At 42.2% G+C, this 13,644-nt stretch overlaps 1 protein-coding gene across 3 annotated transcripts in view; it reads right to left on the bottom strand.

Annotated features, from left to right (window-relative positions):
• Positions 1–13,569, bottom strand: part of ADPRM (ADP-ribose/CDP-alcohol diphosphatase, manganese dependent) — a 390,622-nt gene extending 377,053 nt beyond the window's left edge. For 2 of the 3 annotated variants that reach the window (XM_059997159.1, XM_059997160.1), the window contains exons 1-3: positions 13,512–13,569; positions 6,769–7,386; positions 5,866–5,982 (exon numbers count right to left, since the gene is read on the bottom strand). In XM_059997159.1, coding sequence (XP_059853142.1) covers positions 5,866–5,982; positions 6,769–7,369 — 718 coding nt within the window. In that variant the 5' untranslated portion in view covers positions 7,370–7,386; positions 13,512–13,569. Of the gene's footprint in view, positions 1–2,498; positions 2,817–5,865; positions 5,983–6,768; positions 7,387–13,511 lie in introns of those variants that run through there. The other variant, XM_059997158.2, reaches the window with a different exon arrangement.
• Between the last annotated feature and the right edge of the window lie 75 nt (positions 13,570–13,644).

The following is a 13,644-nucleotide window of genomic DNA, read 5'->3' as shown; positions in this document are numbered from 1 at the left end:
TTTATAGCCTTTAATACGATATTAAGTATTTTATAAATATTTGTTAAAGGAGATAGGCATGTTTTTTGTTTTACATAATGGCCACTGGATAGTCAGAAATTCTCTATCAAGATTTAGAGGGTAAAGAAAAAAAAATCTAGTTGATATTAAAGCAATTAAAGTAAAATTTATTTTAAGGGTCAGTGAAATACAAATAAAGGATTTCAGTTTTCTGGTATATTTATGGTTTTTATACCTCCGTTAGTATAACTATTAGTCAGACATGAAGAAACAGATTTATTTCCAACTTCTATATAGGACCTACCCATCCTCCAAGTAATGCCTGATTCTGTGCTTAAAAGACTGTAATGTTTCAATTTTTTTTAAAGTAATGTTCAAAATACACTTTCATCGTATTTGCATCTCCCATATAACACTATGAATTTTGTGAATATACACAGTTCCTTTCGTATCTCCAGAAGCATGTAAAAGGCAGTAACTTGGTAAAGTACTGCCTTTTGAACAGTATTACTGAAATTGCTTTTCAACTCTATTTTTCAATTGAATTTAAGTATTATTAGTAAGTTTAATAGTTCTATTGTCAAAATCTCTGTCCTCCCACCCTCACAATCTTTTTTCTCCCCATTGTCATTCTCCTATATCAGCCTCTCATTATCCACTGCCTGGAATTGACACAAATTTCCTTACACATTCCCCAGCTCAGACACCAGAGGGTTCCTCACTGCCTGACAAGTTTAGTTCTAACTCTGGCTCGTCACTCAGGGCTCTTCACCACGTAGCCCTAGCTTGTCCTTTCCCGCTTTACCGCCTGCCATCCCCCAGCGCTGTTTGGTGAATCCTCATAGCATTACTTGCAGTTCCTGAACTCAGCATATCCTATGATGCTACGCTGTTCTGTCTACATGAAATGCACCTGCACACCTATTTAAACCATTTTTTTTCCTTCTTCAAGTCATCCCTATTCCCTTCAAACAAAATTAAATCCCTCCTCCATGTTGCCACTGTCCTTTCTTCATACATTTGTATGCAGGGTTGTTTCTCTCTCTCACTTGTGGAAAGTCAGTGAAGGCAGGGAGTGCATTATAGTCACGTCAGTGGCTGAATAATGACCCTCAAAGGTATCCAGGTCCTAATCCCCAGAACCTTTGAATGTTACCTTACATCACAAAATAGACTTCCCAGATGTGATTAAGGATCTTGAGATGGGAAGATTATCCTGGATTATCTGGGTGGGCCCTCAATGTAATTACAATATAAGAGGGAGGCACAGGGATATTTGACTACAGACGGAAGGGGAGAAAGGCATTGTGACAACAAAGCAGCAAGAGACTGGAAAAAGCTGCATTGCTAGCTTTGCAGATGGAGGAAGGGGCCATAAGCCAAGACCTGCAAGAGATGCAGCTCTAGAAGCTGGAAAAGGCAAGGAAACCGATTCTGCCTCCGAGAGAGCATGGCCCTGACAACACCTTGATCTCAGCCCAGTGACGACAATTTCAGACTTATGACCTCCAGAACTGTAAGAGAACAAATATATGTTGTTTAAGCCACCAAGTTTGTGGTAATTTGTTACAGCAGCCAGCGGAAACTGATACGCCTCTGCAGCCCCACAATGCTTCGGTACTCAGCAGACACACTTACGTTGACTAGTACTGGTTTTTTGTCTTCCTGTTTTTCAGGCCCTGAATCAAACTTTTTCTACACTTGAACAGTCCCCATTTGCCACTGAGTAAGTGTTTCTGCAAATAAGTCTTAGAATATATGACAGCTGAGTTAAACATGCCCCGTTTGTCTATAAAGGGAGTCAAGGGTAAATTCATCTACCTACGATAGTCTCCTATAGCACCAGCTGGGGGCCCAAACAGACATGCTGGCAGGCACACAGCTGCACTGGCACTCGGTCCTGATTTGGCTGCACTCACAAGAGGTTCACAAGGGAGACCACACATTCACCTGTGTGAATGGGGGTGCTATTCGTTCACCTGTGAAGTAACTAGTGATGCTTTTGGCTTACGAAACAGGAGTATAAACCTATAAAAGTACAAATATGATGGGTACTCTGAGCATAAAATGTCTAAAGCTCATTCACACAACTGGGTAAATGGAAAAAGTTTACCTGAGCTTATTTTATTTCTTTTTTATTATGAATTTTAACTTACATAGCTAATACAGTGAATGAATACATTCTCCTTGTAAAAAGTAAAAAAACCTCAGGTAAGGCTAAATAGAATCTGTTTGGAGGACTGTATCCCCCCACCTCAGTCTCCTCCCTGGTTTATTCATGCTACTTTCATTCATTTCCTTTCCAGTTTTCAACACGGGATATATTATCCAAAAATGACATTTCAGAATATCTTACGAGCTAACACACACTGAAGTCAGTTATGGCCATTTGTTATGCAAACAGAATACTAAACAATGAGACTCAGGATGTGGGGAGAGGAAGGCGAAACAAACCCACAAAGCCAAGTCAGTCTCTTTCTATAAAAGTAAACAAATAAAATCACACTAAAAATGGAGAGCTTTTTCCTTCTTGTAATTCATAATTCTGTCTGGAACTCTGCCCCTCCCTTTCAGCACCATTTTGTCAGGATAGACATGAACTGTGCCAAAGGCCTGGCTGTCTGGAGCCGTTTCAATAACCCCTTCTATGTTGACGTGGTGCACACCAAAAGGATCCTCAGAGTAGCCACCATCGTGAGTGTGACCGGCGAAGAAACACACCACACACTTGTGAGACCAAATGACTGCCAGGGCGTCTCTGTAATTCCAGGCCAGGCACACACTGTCAGAGGCCTCGGGATAAATGGGAAGATGGCCTGTTAGTTAAAGAGAAGAAGAGTTATGAGCCAATTAAGAAATACCTCTTTCACCAAAAAAAGGCTAAAAACTAGTACTCAGGATAAAGAAAATGTGTATTGCTACTCATATGGACCGAGACCAGAGAGAATCCACATACATGAAAAACTAGATAATCTAGAGCCACGTTTCTGGAGCATAAAGAAGGGCGAGACAGTTTGCATCCAAGGGGAGAGAGGCTGCTGTATACGCAGAAAGCCTGAGATCTATGGCCTCCAAAGTCTCAAGATGCACAAACACCACCACGGGAGACTGAGGGCATCCCGGGCGGGGCGGTCCGTAAAGGCAGCCAGAGATCAGGCGGATGCTGCACTGGAATCCAGTCTCACTGACTTCCCTAAGAGTATGAGTGTTACACACACAGAAAGAGCTACTCCCAAGTAAAAGAACAGTTTAGGGATGGGCCAGTGGATTTTATATATATATGTCATTTATATAAACACTCAATGTTTTATAAAGAACTGACTTATGCTACTTGAAATACCTCCATGAGATCAAGGTGGCCATAGCCATTTTACAGATGAGAAAACTAAGTTAAAGAAGGGAACATTCATACTAGCTTCCACCGGAGATACAGCCAAGAGAATTTCAAATTGATCTCAAGGCACCTACGAAGCCACATCAATATCAGGCCATGGTTTCACTCCAACGTACAGGTACAACAGCTCACTGGCCTTTGATTCTTCCCATTAAATCATTTTCCTTTTTTCTCTATTACTGTTTATTTTTATCCTGAAATTTTATTCTGAAAATTTTATTCTGCTTAATATCTATTAGTTTATAATAAAAGTAAAAAAAGGGGAGGTAACAGAGCACGTGCACACACACACACACACACACACACACACACACACAACCAGTCTTCAAGCTGTGATAAGGGCTGAGAGTCCCAGGAGGCTGTGTGACTTTGTAGACCCAGATGCCATGCTGGACTCATCGGACACAATTAGTTGCTCCCTCCTCTTTGAAATGCTTGGCTTCCAGAACACCGCTGTCCCCCTAGTTTTCTCCCAACCTCAACGGCTTCTGATCCTCACTCTGCTGCTTTCTCACTTCCCTAGTGTCCTGTCAGGAGTGCCCGAAGGCTTGGTCCTCAGGCTTCACTACTCCGTCGATACCTAATGGCTTGGTGATCTCTTAGTAATTTACAGTTTTAAATACTATCTGTATTCTTTCAACTTCCACGTTTATATATCTGACCCAAACTTCTATTCTGAATTTCCGACTCATATGTCCCTACTGCTTACTCACCATCTCTCCTGATGTCTAATAGGCATCTGCAACTTCATATTTTCAAACCTGAACTCCTGAACTCTTCACTCAAAACCCCTCCTACTGCAGTGTTCCATATCTCAGCTAATAGCAATTCTATCCTTCCAACTGCATGGCCAAAACTTGAGTAGGCCAAATACTTCCGAGAAGCCAAAATGAAAGTGAAGAAGCAAACAGAAACAAAAGACAATGTCTATTAGCCATTTTAAACTTTGCTAAAGAAAACCCGAGGCACTCAGTTGTTCATCCAGTGTCTGAGCTTAGAGCAAAATGGAAGAAACGTACGAGATGCTAACGCAGACAGGTGCACTGACAGAAGTGCAAAGAAACGGGAAGAATACGGTACGGAGGGAGACGACGACGAAAGGGGTCTCCAGTCTCAGGAGCTCTATGACTTGACCTACGTAGTTTAATCTCTTTGGGTTCAGTTTCCTTATCTTTAAAATTAAAAGGTTTGACTATATGATCTCGAGGTCCCTTTTAGCTCCAGTATTCTCTACAATAACAGGTACATTATGGCAGTGAAAACTAAAAAGCAGAGACAAGAAGTATCCCATTTTGGAAACCACTTATTACAGAGCCAAACAGTGTCACATCATGCCTATAACCCCTGAGGGCACCTTATAATTTTCTAAGCCTTGAATGACATTTGATATTCTAGAAATACCCCCACTCCATCTCATATCTTTACATCAGTGAAAGATAAATAAGTAAAAACTGATTAGTAGAAATATAATGGTTTTCTTTTGGCCACACCGAGTGGCTTGCCGGATCTTACTTCTCCCACCAGGGATCGAACCCGGGCCTCGGCAGTGAAAGCGCCAAGTCCTAATCACTGGACGGCCAAGGAATTCCCTGAAATATAATTTTATATTACCAACTATCTGAAGAGCCTATCATTTTCAAAAGGATTTCATGTTCATAAGTCCATTTGATACCATCCTGAGAACCTGCAGTTTGCACATTCAACATCTGTCCAGAGTCACACAGGTCATAGAAACAAGAGCCAGAATGGCATGCCGTCCCTGTGACCCTCAGTACTATCTTCTCATCCATCAGGCCACATCGATTTTAACCGAGAGAACTAATCCCAGCCCCCAAACCAAGTACACCAGGCATACTGCAAATCCAGATTCAGTTCTTCGTGTGTGTGTGCGTGCACGCACGCACACACGCTCACATACACACACGTCTATTTTAAGCACCTCCAGGTTCCTATAACCTCTAATGGCAGTATGTCTGTGGAAAACAATTCTAAACGAAAACAACACATTTTATTATTTCCTTGCAATCATATGGTGGACACAGTTACAGACCTGCCAGATGAGCCTCTCACACTCGTCCCGAGACAACCAGCTTTGCTTTCACCTCGTCAGCAGAGGTCACTGCACTCACAGGTAGGTCTCCTGAGGCTGGGATTTGGTCTGGGGCCTGGATGGAGTTTTTCACTTATATGTATTACTACACCAATTGAACCCATTTGGGGAAATACTACTTTTAAACTTAAAGGGCCAACTCACAGGCTCTAATATATGGCAAGATGTTTTATTTTACAATTCTTTCCTGACTCAAGCTTAAATGTTAATTTTACATTCAGATTGTTTCTCAATAAAAAATTTTAAACTAAGCTTTCATTTTATAAAAATATCACAATATTAAATATTGTTAGTATGTTTTAAAACCTAACTAGACCCATTCTCTAAAATGCCAGTGTAATCAAATCATTTAAATACTTACTCACAATCACCACCTTTTCTTGGTTTCTGTCAGAGAATGTAAGAACTTCATTCAGCCAGTTCAGCTGTTCTTGGCTGAATCCTCCATTAAACTGGACAAACTGGGGCTCAGCAAGTCCTGAAACAAATTTAGTAATTTAGACCCATCAAATGCCGATTTTCCCTCATTTGGGCATTCAAACTTAGCTAACAATTTAGAGCAGTGTAAATCACACTGTATCTTACTCCTAATCTCAATTCTCCTCTGCTTACTTCCCCAGCTTCCAGTTACACTGAATATACAACAGACTGTTTTCTGTGTCCACTGAGCCACTGTAAAATCACCTTGCACCCCATGGGCCCTTCTGTGCTCTTCAGTAACAGTGCCTCACACTGCTTTGCGCCTATGCACTGGTTTTTGTCTTGAGTGCTCTGCTCCACCCGCTCTTCCCAAGGCTGACTCCTTCACATCACTTAGCTGAAATGCTTTTCTCCTTAGAGAGGCTATTTCTGGCCACCTGACTAAAATGGTACCCCTAGTCGTTTTCTATAATATTGTACTTTATTTTCTTGGTGGCACTGATCACTTATTTCTGTTGCATTTATTATCTGTCCCGTCCACTTTCCTCTTGTTTCCTCTACTCCATCCCTAAAAAAGTGGGACTGTCAGTATTGCCTACGCCTCTGAATAGCTGCCCTAGAAAAAGTACCCGGCCAGAACATCAGGCACTCAGTTATGTGTTAAATAAATGAATCTTGAACCAAATGCCACCAATCCACGTGCCATGAGGCGTGTGAGAAATCCTGACCCTGAACAACAGGACAATATACTTTTACCTTAATCGTCCATCTTCCTGCTGAATAAAAGGTAGCTGAAGAATTTAAAGACAATGTATTAGATTCTCAGCTCAAAGGAATAATTCACCTTGAGGACTATTCAATTCCGCATTTGGGTTGTGCTCCCTCAGTATCTTCAGACACTGCTGGTATTTTGGAGAAGACGGATCCACGCCCAAGACACTCATGTCATAAGCATCGAGTAAAATGAACCGGAATTTAGGGAACGGTACAAAGTGATAAGCATAATAATTCTCTGAAGGCACAGTCTCAGGATGATGGGCAATCTGGTCCTCCAGAAACTTTGTGTTAAGTTTGGAGTTTGTTAAATAGTCTCTGCTGAAGTTATAGAATTCATGATTTCCCCACGTGTGATGAACTGGGACTTTCAGCCTTTGGAATGTGTTCATGATGAGTTCTAGTGACTTTTCTGATGCTTGATACTGTGCATTATATCCATCGATGATGTCTCCAAGCTGAAGTACACAACTGGGTGGGCTGCTTTCTTTATTCCAGTGTTCGATAGCACCCTGTAAGTGAAGAAGACTGTGTCTGTAGTATCTCCGTCTGCTTCCTTGGAAATTATAGCCATCTTCCAAATCAGCATACTGAATATCTGCTATAACTCCAAAGGAGAAAAGAAGTTCTGAACTCTCACTGAGGGGTCCAGGTTCGGGCTTAGCATCCATAATCTCCAAATAGTTTTCTAAATTAAGCAAGGAAAGTGAGAAAGATAAAGTTATAAACATCTAATTTTCTAACTGGACTGAAGAAAACGGTAAAATGAACATTAAACTTAATAGTCAATCCACTAGGTAGCTTGGTACAGAGAAAAGTGCATGGGCTTTAGAGTCTGATGGTCTTAGGTCCAAATTACCAAGTCCTCAAAATGCTTCAGTTTTCTCATCTGTAAAATAGATGATAACCTCTATTCTGCAGAAGAACAGCAAGTTACAAAAGGGTATTATCCTATTCGTGAACAGGCATTCTAGTTCTAGTAAAGTCAAATTCAAGTCTGGTATAATTTGTAATTTTTAATAAATATACACTAGTTTTAAACAAACACACACACACACACCCCTTCTTCCACAAACACCAAAATAATTCTATCAAAAGCTCAAGATTTTTTTTTGGTGGGGGGAGTTGTATATTACACTCATTCATTGTACTTTATACATTAGTTCCCACTAGGAGTATATTACGTTAGGCTAGATCTTTTCTCTTTGTTGATGGGTAGGTCACCTCAAATAATTTTCTCATATTTTACATATGCAATAACAGAGAGAGGAAAAAAAGATGAGAGGATTAATTTAAACAAAAAAATCCGGCACAAAAACTATGATATTGATATGACTGTTTTCACTTCTGTGAGTAGTGATGCCTGGTTCTTCAAAAGTTGGATTCAAATTTGTACCAGCTTTTTAAAACCTGAATAACACATTCCCCTTCTCTCTAAACAAAACAGGAAATATGTATTCTTTTTTTCTCATACATGATCTCTTCCTCAGTGGACCACAAGTGCTAGGGATTTAGACTTTAAAAAGCTATTACTTTATTAGATTGTTTACAATCTAAATTTATAATCATTTGTAATCTCTTAAAAGTGCCAAGAACACTAAGGATTAAAATAAAAGGCTAGGACCCTAACTTATCAACTATTCTTGTTATAAAAACTACAGTAATAAATTGTGTTGTGGTGTCTAGGTTATTAAAACCTAGTTGTTTCTAAAAATTCACTTGTTTCTAAAATTACTTTCAGACTCCTGGTCTCCAGTCATTTGCTGAATATTCCTACTGAGTTCTTTTTAACACTCTACAGACATGTGAAATCCTGTCAGAGTGCTCCTATGAGGTGGAGGTGACAACTCCACAATCAGCAACAAGGGCCAGATTTCTATTTGACACTTTTGAGAATTAAGGGTCTCTTTTTGGTCTAAACTGTTTGTCAATAATGACACACTTTCTATGTGATCTACCCAATTATGAGCTAAATTCCTTCCTTAATCTGGTCGGGTAGAATGAGCCCCAAAACAGGTAAAACAGAACCAGAAAAAATGATGGAAACCCTGAAAAATTCCTTGGTGTTCTTATACTTTTTTGTTGTTGTTGTTCATTTCTTCCTGCAGTCCCATCTGAAAACCCCACTAAATACCAACTCAGTTAATATGTACGAGGGATAGTATAGATGAGATAATCTGATTTGAAAGGTGAGATACAATTAAAATAAATACAAAACTCATTTAAGCTGAAAACCCCTAGTCTTTTAAGGCTTCAAATATTTGGGATTCCAAGTATAGATTAATAAGAGAATCAAACCAGAAGATAATTTAGCAAGTGTTATCATTGGAACGTTATCACCAGAGTTTAAGAGAAAATGGTTTCTGGGAATGCTTTTATCCCCTGCTAAACAAGCTTGTTTGTTTTTACCTTTAAACTCAGCGCCTTTAGGGTAACAATATGTACTGTACATCTCCTAGAGGGTATTTTGTCCCAATTAATTTGATCTTGTCCAGTAGACACCTGTCACTGCCGACCCAGCATTCATTTCCTGTTCTGGTCACAGCATCCCAATGTCTGTTTAGGCACCTACCCACTCTCACTCTCAGTCTGTGTGGTTTAACCTCAACCTCCCGCCTGGAGAGGGGCAGACCCAGGACCCAGGCCTGGCCTCTAAAAGCCCGGTTTCCCTCTGGTCAGTGGGATCAATAAGCATCAGCCCTGGGACTTTCACTGGAACTACTAGCAAAACTACTGGAACTGCTTCTGCTAAAACTGATAACTAAGACTGGAGCTGCTAGGGAAAAGTTAACTGAGAAGAAACCCAACCTAGAAGGAAGCAATGTGACCGATGGAAGGAAGTCAAGTCCTGGAAACACTAGTTGAACACTTGGATCCACCTGTCCCTGCTAGAACTATTCTTGGTCATTTAGTTCTATCAGCCAACAAAATCTCCTCTGAGTAAAGCCAAAGTGAACTGGCTTTAAGGTTTCTGTCATGCGATACCAAAAGCCCTATCAGATGCACCTTCCACTGGAACACAGTTTAGTTTAGGGAAACTCCAGGGTATCTGAAGATTTGCCAGCTTTTTAAAGAAAGTTAAGTAATGTGAAGAGAACCAGCAAGGGCCACATACTTCAAAGCAGTAATGTGTTCTAGGGTAGAAAAGAGATTCAAAATGCTCATTACATATAGCTTTCAAAGATAAGGCTAAGGATAGAAAAAAATATGCATTTTATTAAACACAGAAATTATTTTGTAAAACAGAAACTTAAATTTATACCGTGATCTGTTAAAGAAAAATAAGAGATAAGGGAGGACAAGACCACATTCACGGAAAGACAATTGGAATCAACAGTGAGTGAGTCAGGGCAAAAAAGAACCAAGTGGGCCGGGAATGGACTCTTCTGGCTCATTTAGAGTCTTTTGTTTTATGGTTCAGGGAGATGCCAGGGAGCTCAGAAAGACTGATCCTGGTGGACAGAGAGATCAACAACTCAAAGACACCTCCAGTGGGGAGACTTAGAATTAACAAGTATTCCAGTGCCATAGAACTTTTTCAAAATACTCCCCATCCTTCACCAAATACACACAAACAAGTAGATGAGTAGAGAATAATTGTTAAAGCTAAAATGGGTACATGAGGTTTATTCTCTCTACTTTTATGCATGTTTTTAAATGTCTATAATATAAAGTTTTTAAAAGCATTCTAAAGTTTAGGGAAATATGAAGTCTGGAAGAATTAGAAGATCTAAGAAAATAATTTGCTTTTGAAAAGACAGCAAAATAGCAAGTTTCTAGTGAACTTGGTTCTGGAAGTTTTGCCTGCACCATTTACATATGCTAAGTTATCTAAGTTTTAGTTAAGGGGTATTATGATGAACTGCTGGAAGCTGTGAAGCTGAAAACCTAGAACTGATTGCAGTTCCAGTTTCTTAGAGCAAAATAACCCTCATCACTTGTGAGATTCAACTGAGTTCTAATGCACAGTGGTCTACTTTGTAAATCATAAAGCACTCTATATGTGTTAAGAAAATTATTATTATTATTATTTTTTTTTTTTGCGGTACGTGGGCCTCTCACTGTTGTGGCCTCTCCCGTTGCGGAGCACAGGCTCCGGACACGCAGGCTCAGCAGCCATGGCTCACAGGCCCAGCCACTCCGCGGCATGTGGGATCTTCCTGGACCGGGGCACGAACCCGCGTCTCCTGCATCGGCAGACGGACCCTCAACCACTGCCCCACCAGGGAAGCTCGTGAGCCAAGTTTTTATACATAGACCCACGTGGGCTAGGTAGCTGTGGAAAAAGAAGTGGGGGGGATAGCCTTGAAATTCACTGTGCTAGATACAGCAATAACAGGCAAGGTGAGGCAGGAAATGTTTGTGGCTAGACACGCAGGGCGGAGATCTGCACCTGAGATGAAGCAAGTGAACTACAGGGGCCGGGAAGTTAGGCCTACCTGTCCTAGTCAAACAGCCTAAGGTTATGTCAAGCACAAAATTTGATCAGCCTTGTCACTGTTGATAGAACAAATATCAGATGATAATATCTACATCCTGTCTCGTTCAAGGAAAGTATCTAAATTGGGGAAAAAAAGAAAAAAAACTCGTTTGTGATCTTGGTGATTTAAGAGGAGTAATAAAAGTGTGTCAAACAAAACACAATGCAGGAGGCTACAAGTAAGAAATGAATTTATTTGGGGTCTTAAGAACTGCAATTTGGGAGACACAGATTCAGGTAAAACTGAGAGTGTTCTGGGGAAGAGAAAGAGTCAGGGGCTCATAAATACGAAAAGCCACAGAGTTAGCTGCCTGTTGAGAACCGTGATTGACTCTGACACAAGTCAAGAAATATCTGTCTTTAAGGAATCACGAATTATTCCAGGCTAGGGGTCCGCTAGGTATCGTGAGTTTCCAGCACATGTTCTGGATGACTTCATTAGGACAATAAATGGTCAAAGGTCAGATTCCATCCAGGCTGAGACATGCCTAAGTCACACATCCTCAAGGGCCTCCCGACTCCATTTCAGTGAGCTCTCTTAGCAATACCAACACCATTCTGATTTTCCTCTCACAAGTGACAGGTGTACACTAGACGGTGTTTTAGGTATCTTTTAACACTAACGTTTTACAGGTGCATGAAGTCAGGCTCAGAGGTGTTAGCAATTCATCCAATGTACAGCTATAAAACACCTACTTTCAGCCAGGAACTGTTTTAGAAGCTAGTATTTTATTTAGCATTATAAATTTAATATGAAGAAGTTGTATAAAAATGCTTTGGTAAACAAATAAAGGGTCCAGCTATTAAAAGAATCACTCTGGAAAATAAAAATTAACAGACCAGCTGAAAAAAAATCTTGAGTTCAATTTTAATGTATCTGACGGCTGTCTGATCAATTAACCTACAACTGAGCAAAGAGGTGAACGATAATTTTACACACTCACTGCCTGAATAAGCAGGGTACTTTTGTGTCTTTTTGTCAATTTGAGGACTACCTTCTCCCTGGAGAAACAAACACAGAGAAATAAGGTGGGGGCGGGGGAGAAGATCTGAAGCATGGGCAAGTTCAAGACAGAAAAATCAGTTTGATTAAAAATGATTTGAAGTGCTGAACATTTACTTTGAGCCGATATTCCAGAGAAGTCCAGCTCAATTCAGGAATCAAGAAACACAGGTAATTACAGACTACTACAAACCTCCTGGTGGGCGAGCAGAGGAGAACACTGGCTGATGATGCCAGTTCATAAAAAATTACCCCGCCCCGGGGCCACCATCACCAGGCATCGGATGCTTCTGCTCAGCGGACGCCCTGAAAAAGGCCCCGCGGGAGTGGGATCCAAAGTTAAGAACGTTAGAAGGCTTTTTTTTTCCTCCTTTTTTTGTATTTTGCACATCTGCACGGAGGCGGGGAGGAGAGAGATTAAGACTGCAGATGCTGAGACAAAAACAAAGGCAAGACAGAATGAACGCGAGTTAAACTTTCGCAAGGAATGAAAAGTCAACCTACGAACGCTCTCCGCCTCGTTAACAGGGGGCTTGTGTAAATACAGGCTTGTAGAAATCCTAGGGCCCAGGGAGCCCAAGTCATGGGCTGGGACATGACGCAGGAGAGACACCACTCCGTACAGTGCCGGTATTTCTATTCAGGTTCCTTATACCCTGCGAATATAAATCCCAGGCAGTTCAGTCATACTTGACTAGTCCTTGTCACCCTAACCGCTCAAATATCCTAATCAGCAAATGTGTTTAAAAAGTCGCACAAGGCTTCCCTGGTGGCGCAGTGGTTGAGAGTCCGCCTGCCGATGCAGGGAACGCGGGTTCGTGCCCTGGTCGGGGAAGATGCCACATGCCGCGGAGCGGCTGGGCCCGTGAGCCATGGCCGCTGAGCCTGCGCGTCCGGAGCCTGTGCTCCGCAACGGGAGAGGCCACAACAGTTAGAGGCCCGCGTACCGCAAAAAAAAAAAAAAAAAAAAAAAGTCGCACATTATTTCAAGCGCAATGGGTCCGCTTCTACGTTAGGGGTGTAAAGCGGTCAAGGACCGGCCTCCAGGCTGAGGACGGAGACTGCCCGGTCCCGGCCGTCTCCGGACGCCGTTTTCTCTTTTCCGAGGCTGGGGGCACCCGGTGGGGGAGGAGAGGCTGCGGTCGCCGAAGCCCCGGGCCCCTGAGCTCCACTCAGGCCTCCCGGCCCAGCTCCCGCCGCGCAGCCCGATCCCCGGTGCGGCCCGCTCCTCCGGGCCCTGCCAGCTCCCGAGGGCCCTGCCGCCCGCCCGCGTAGGCCTAGCCCAGCCCGGCCCACCCCGCCCCGCCTCCAGCCGCGAGGAACCACCTACCGCGCGCCGACTCCGCAGCGAAGGGCTCCCAGACTACCGGCTAGCCGACCGCGTCACCATCGAGCGCAGAGGAAAGAGCGGCTCTCCCTCACTTTCGGAGGAAGCGGAAACGGTGCCGGAAGTCGAGGGGCGG

Source organism: Delphinus delphis, chromosome 19, assembly GCF_949987515.2.
Source record: "Delphinus delphis chromosome 19, mDelDel1.2, whole genome shotgun sequence".
Classification (NCBI taxonomy): Eukaryota; Metazoa; Chordata; class Mammalia; order Artiodactyla; family Delphinidae; genus Delphinus; species Delphinus delphis.
This window is presented reverse-complemented; position numbering and strand designations above follow the sequence as displayed.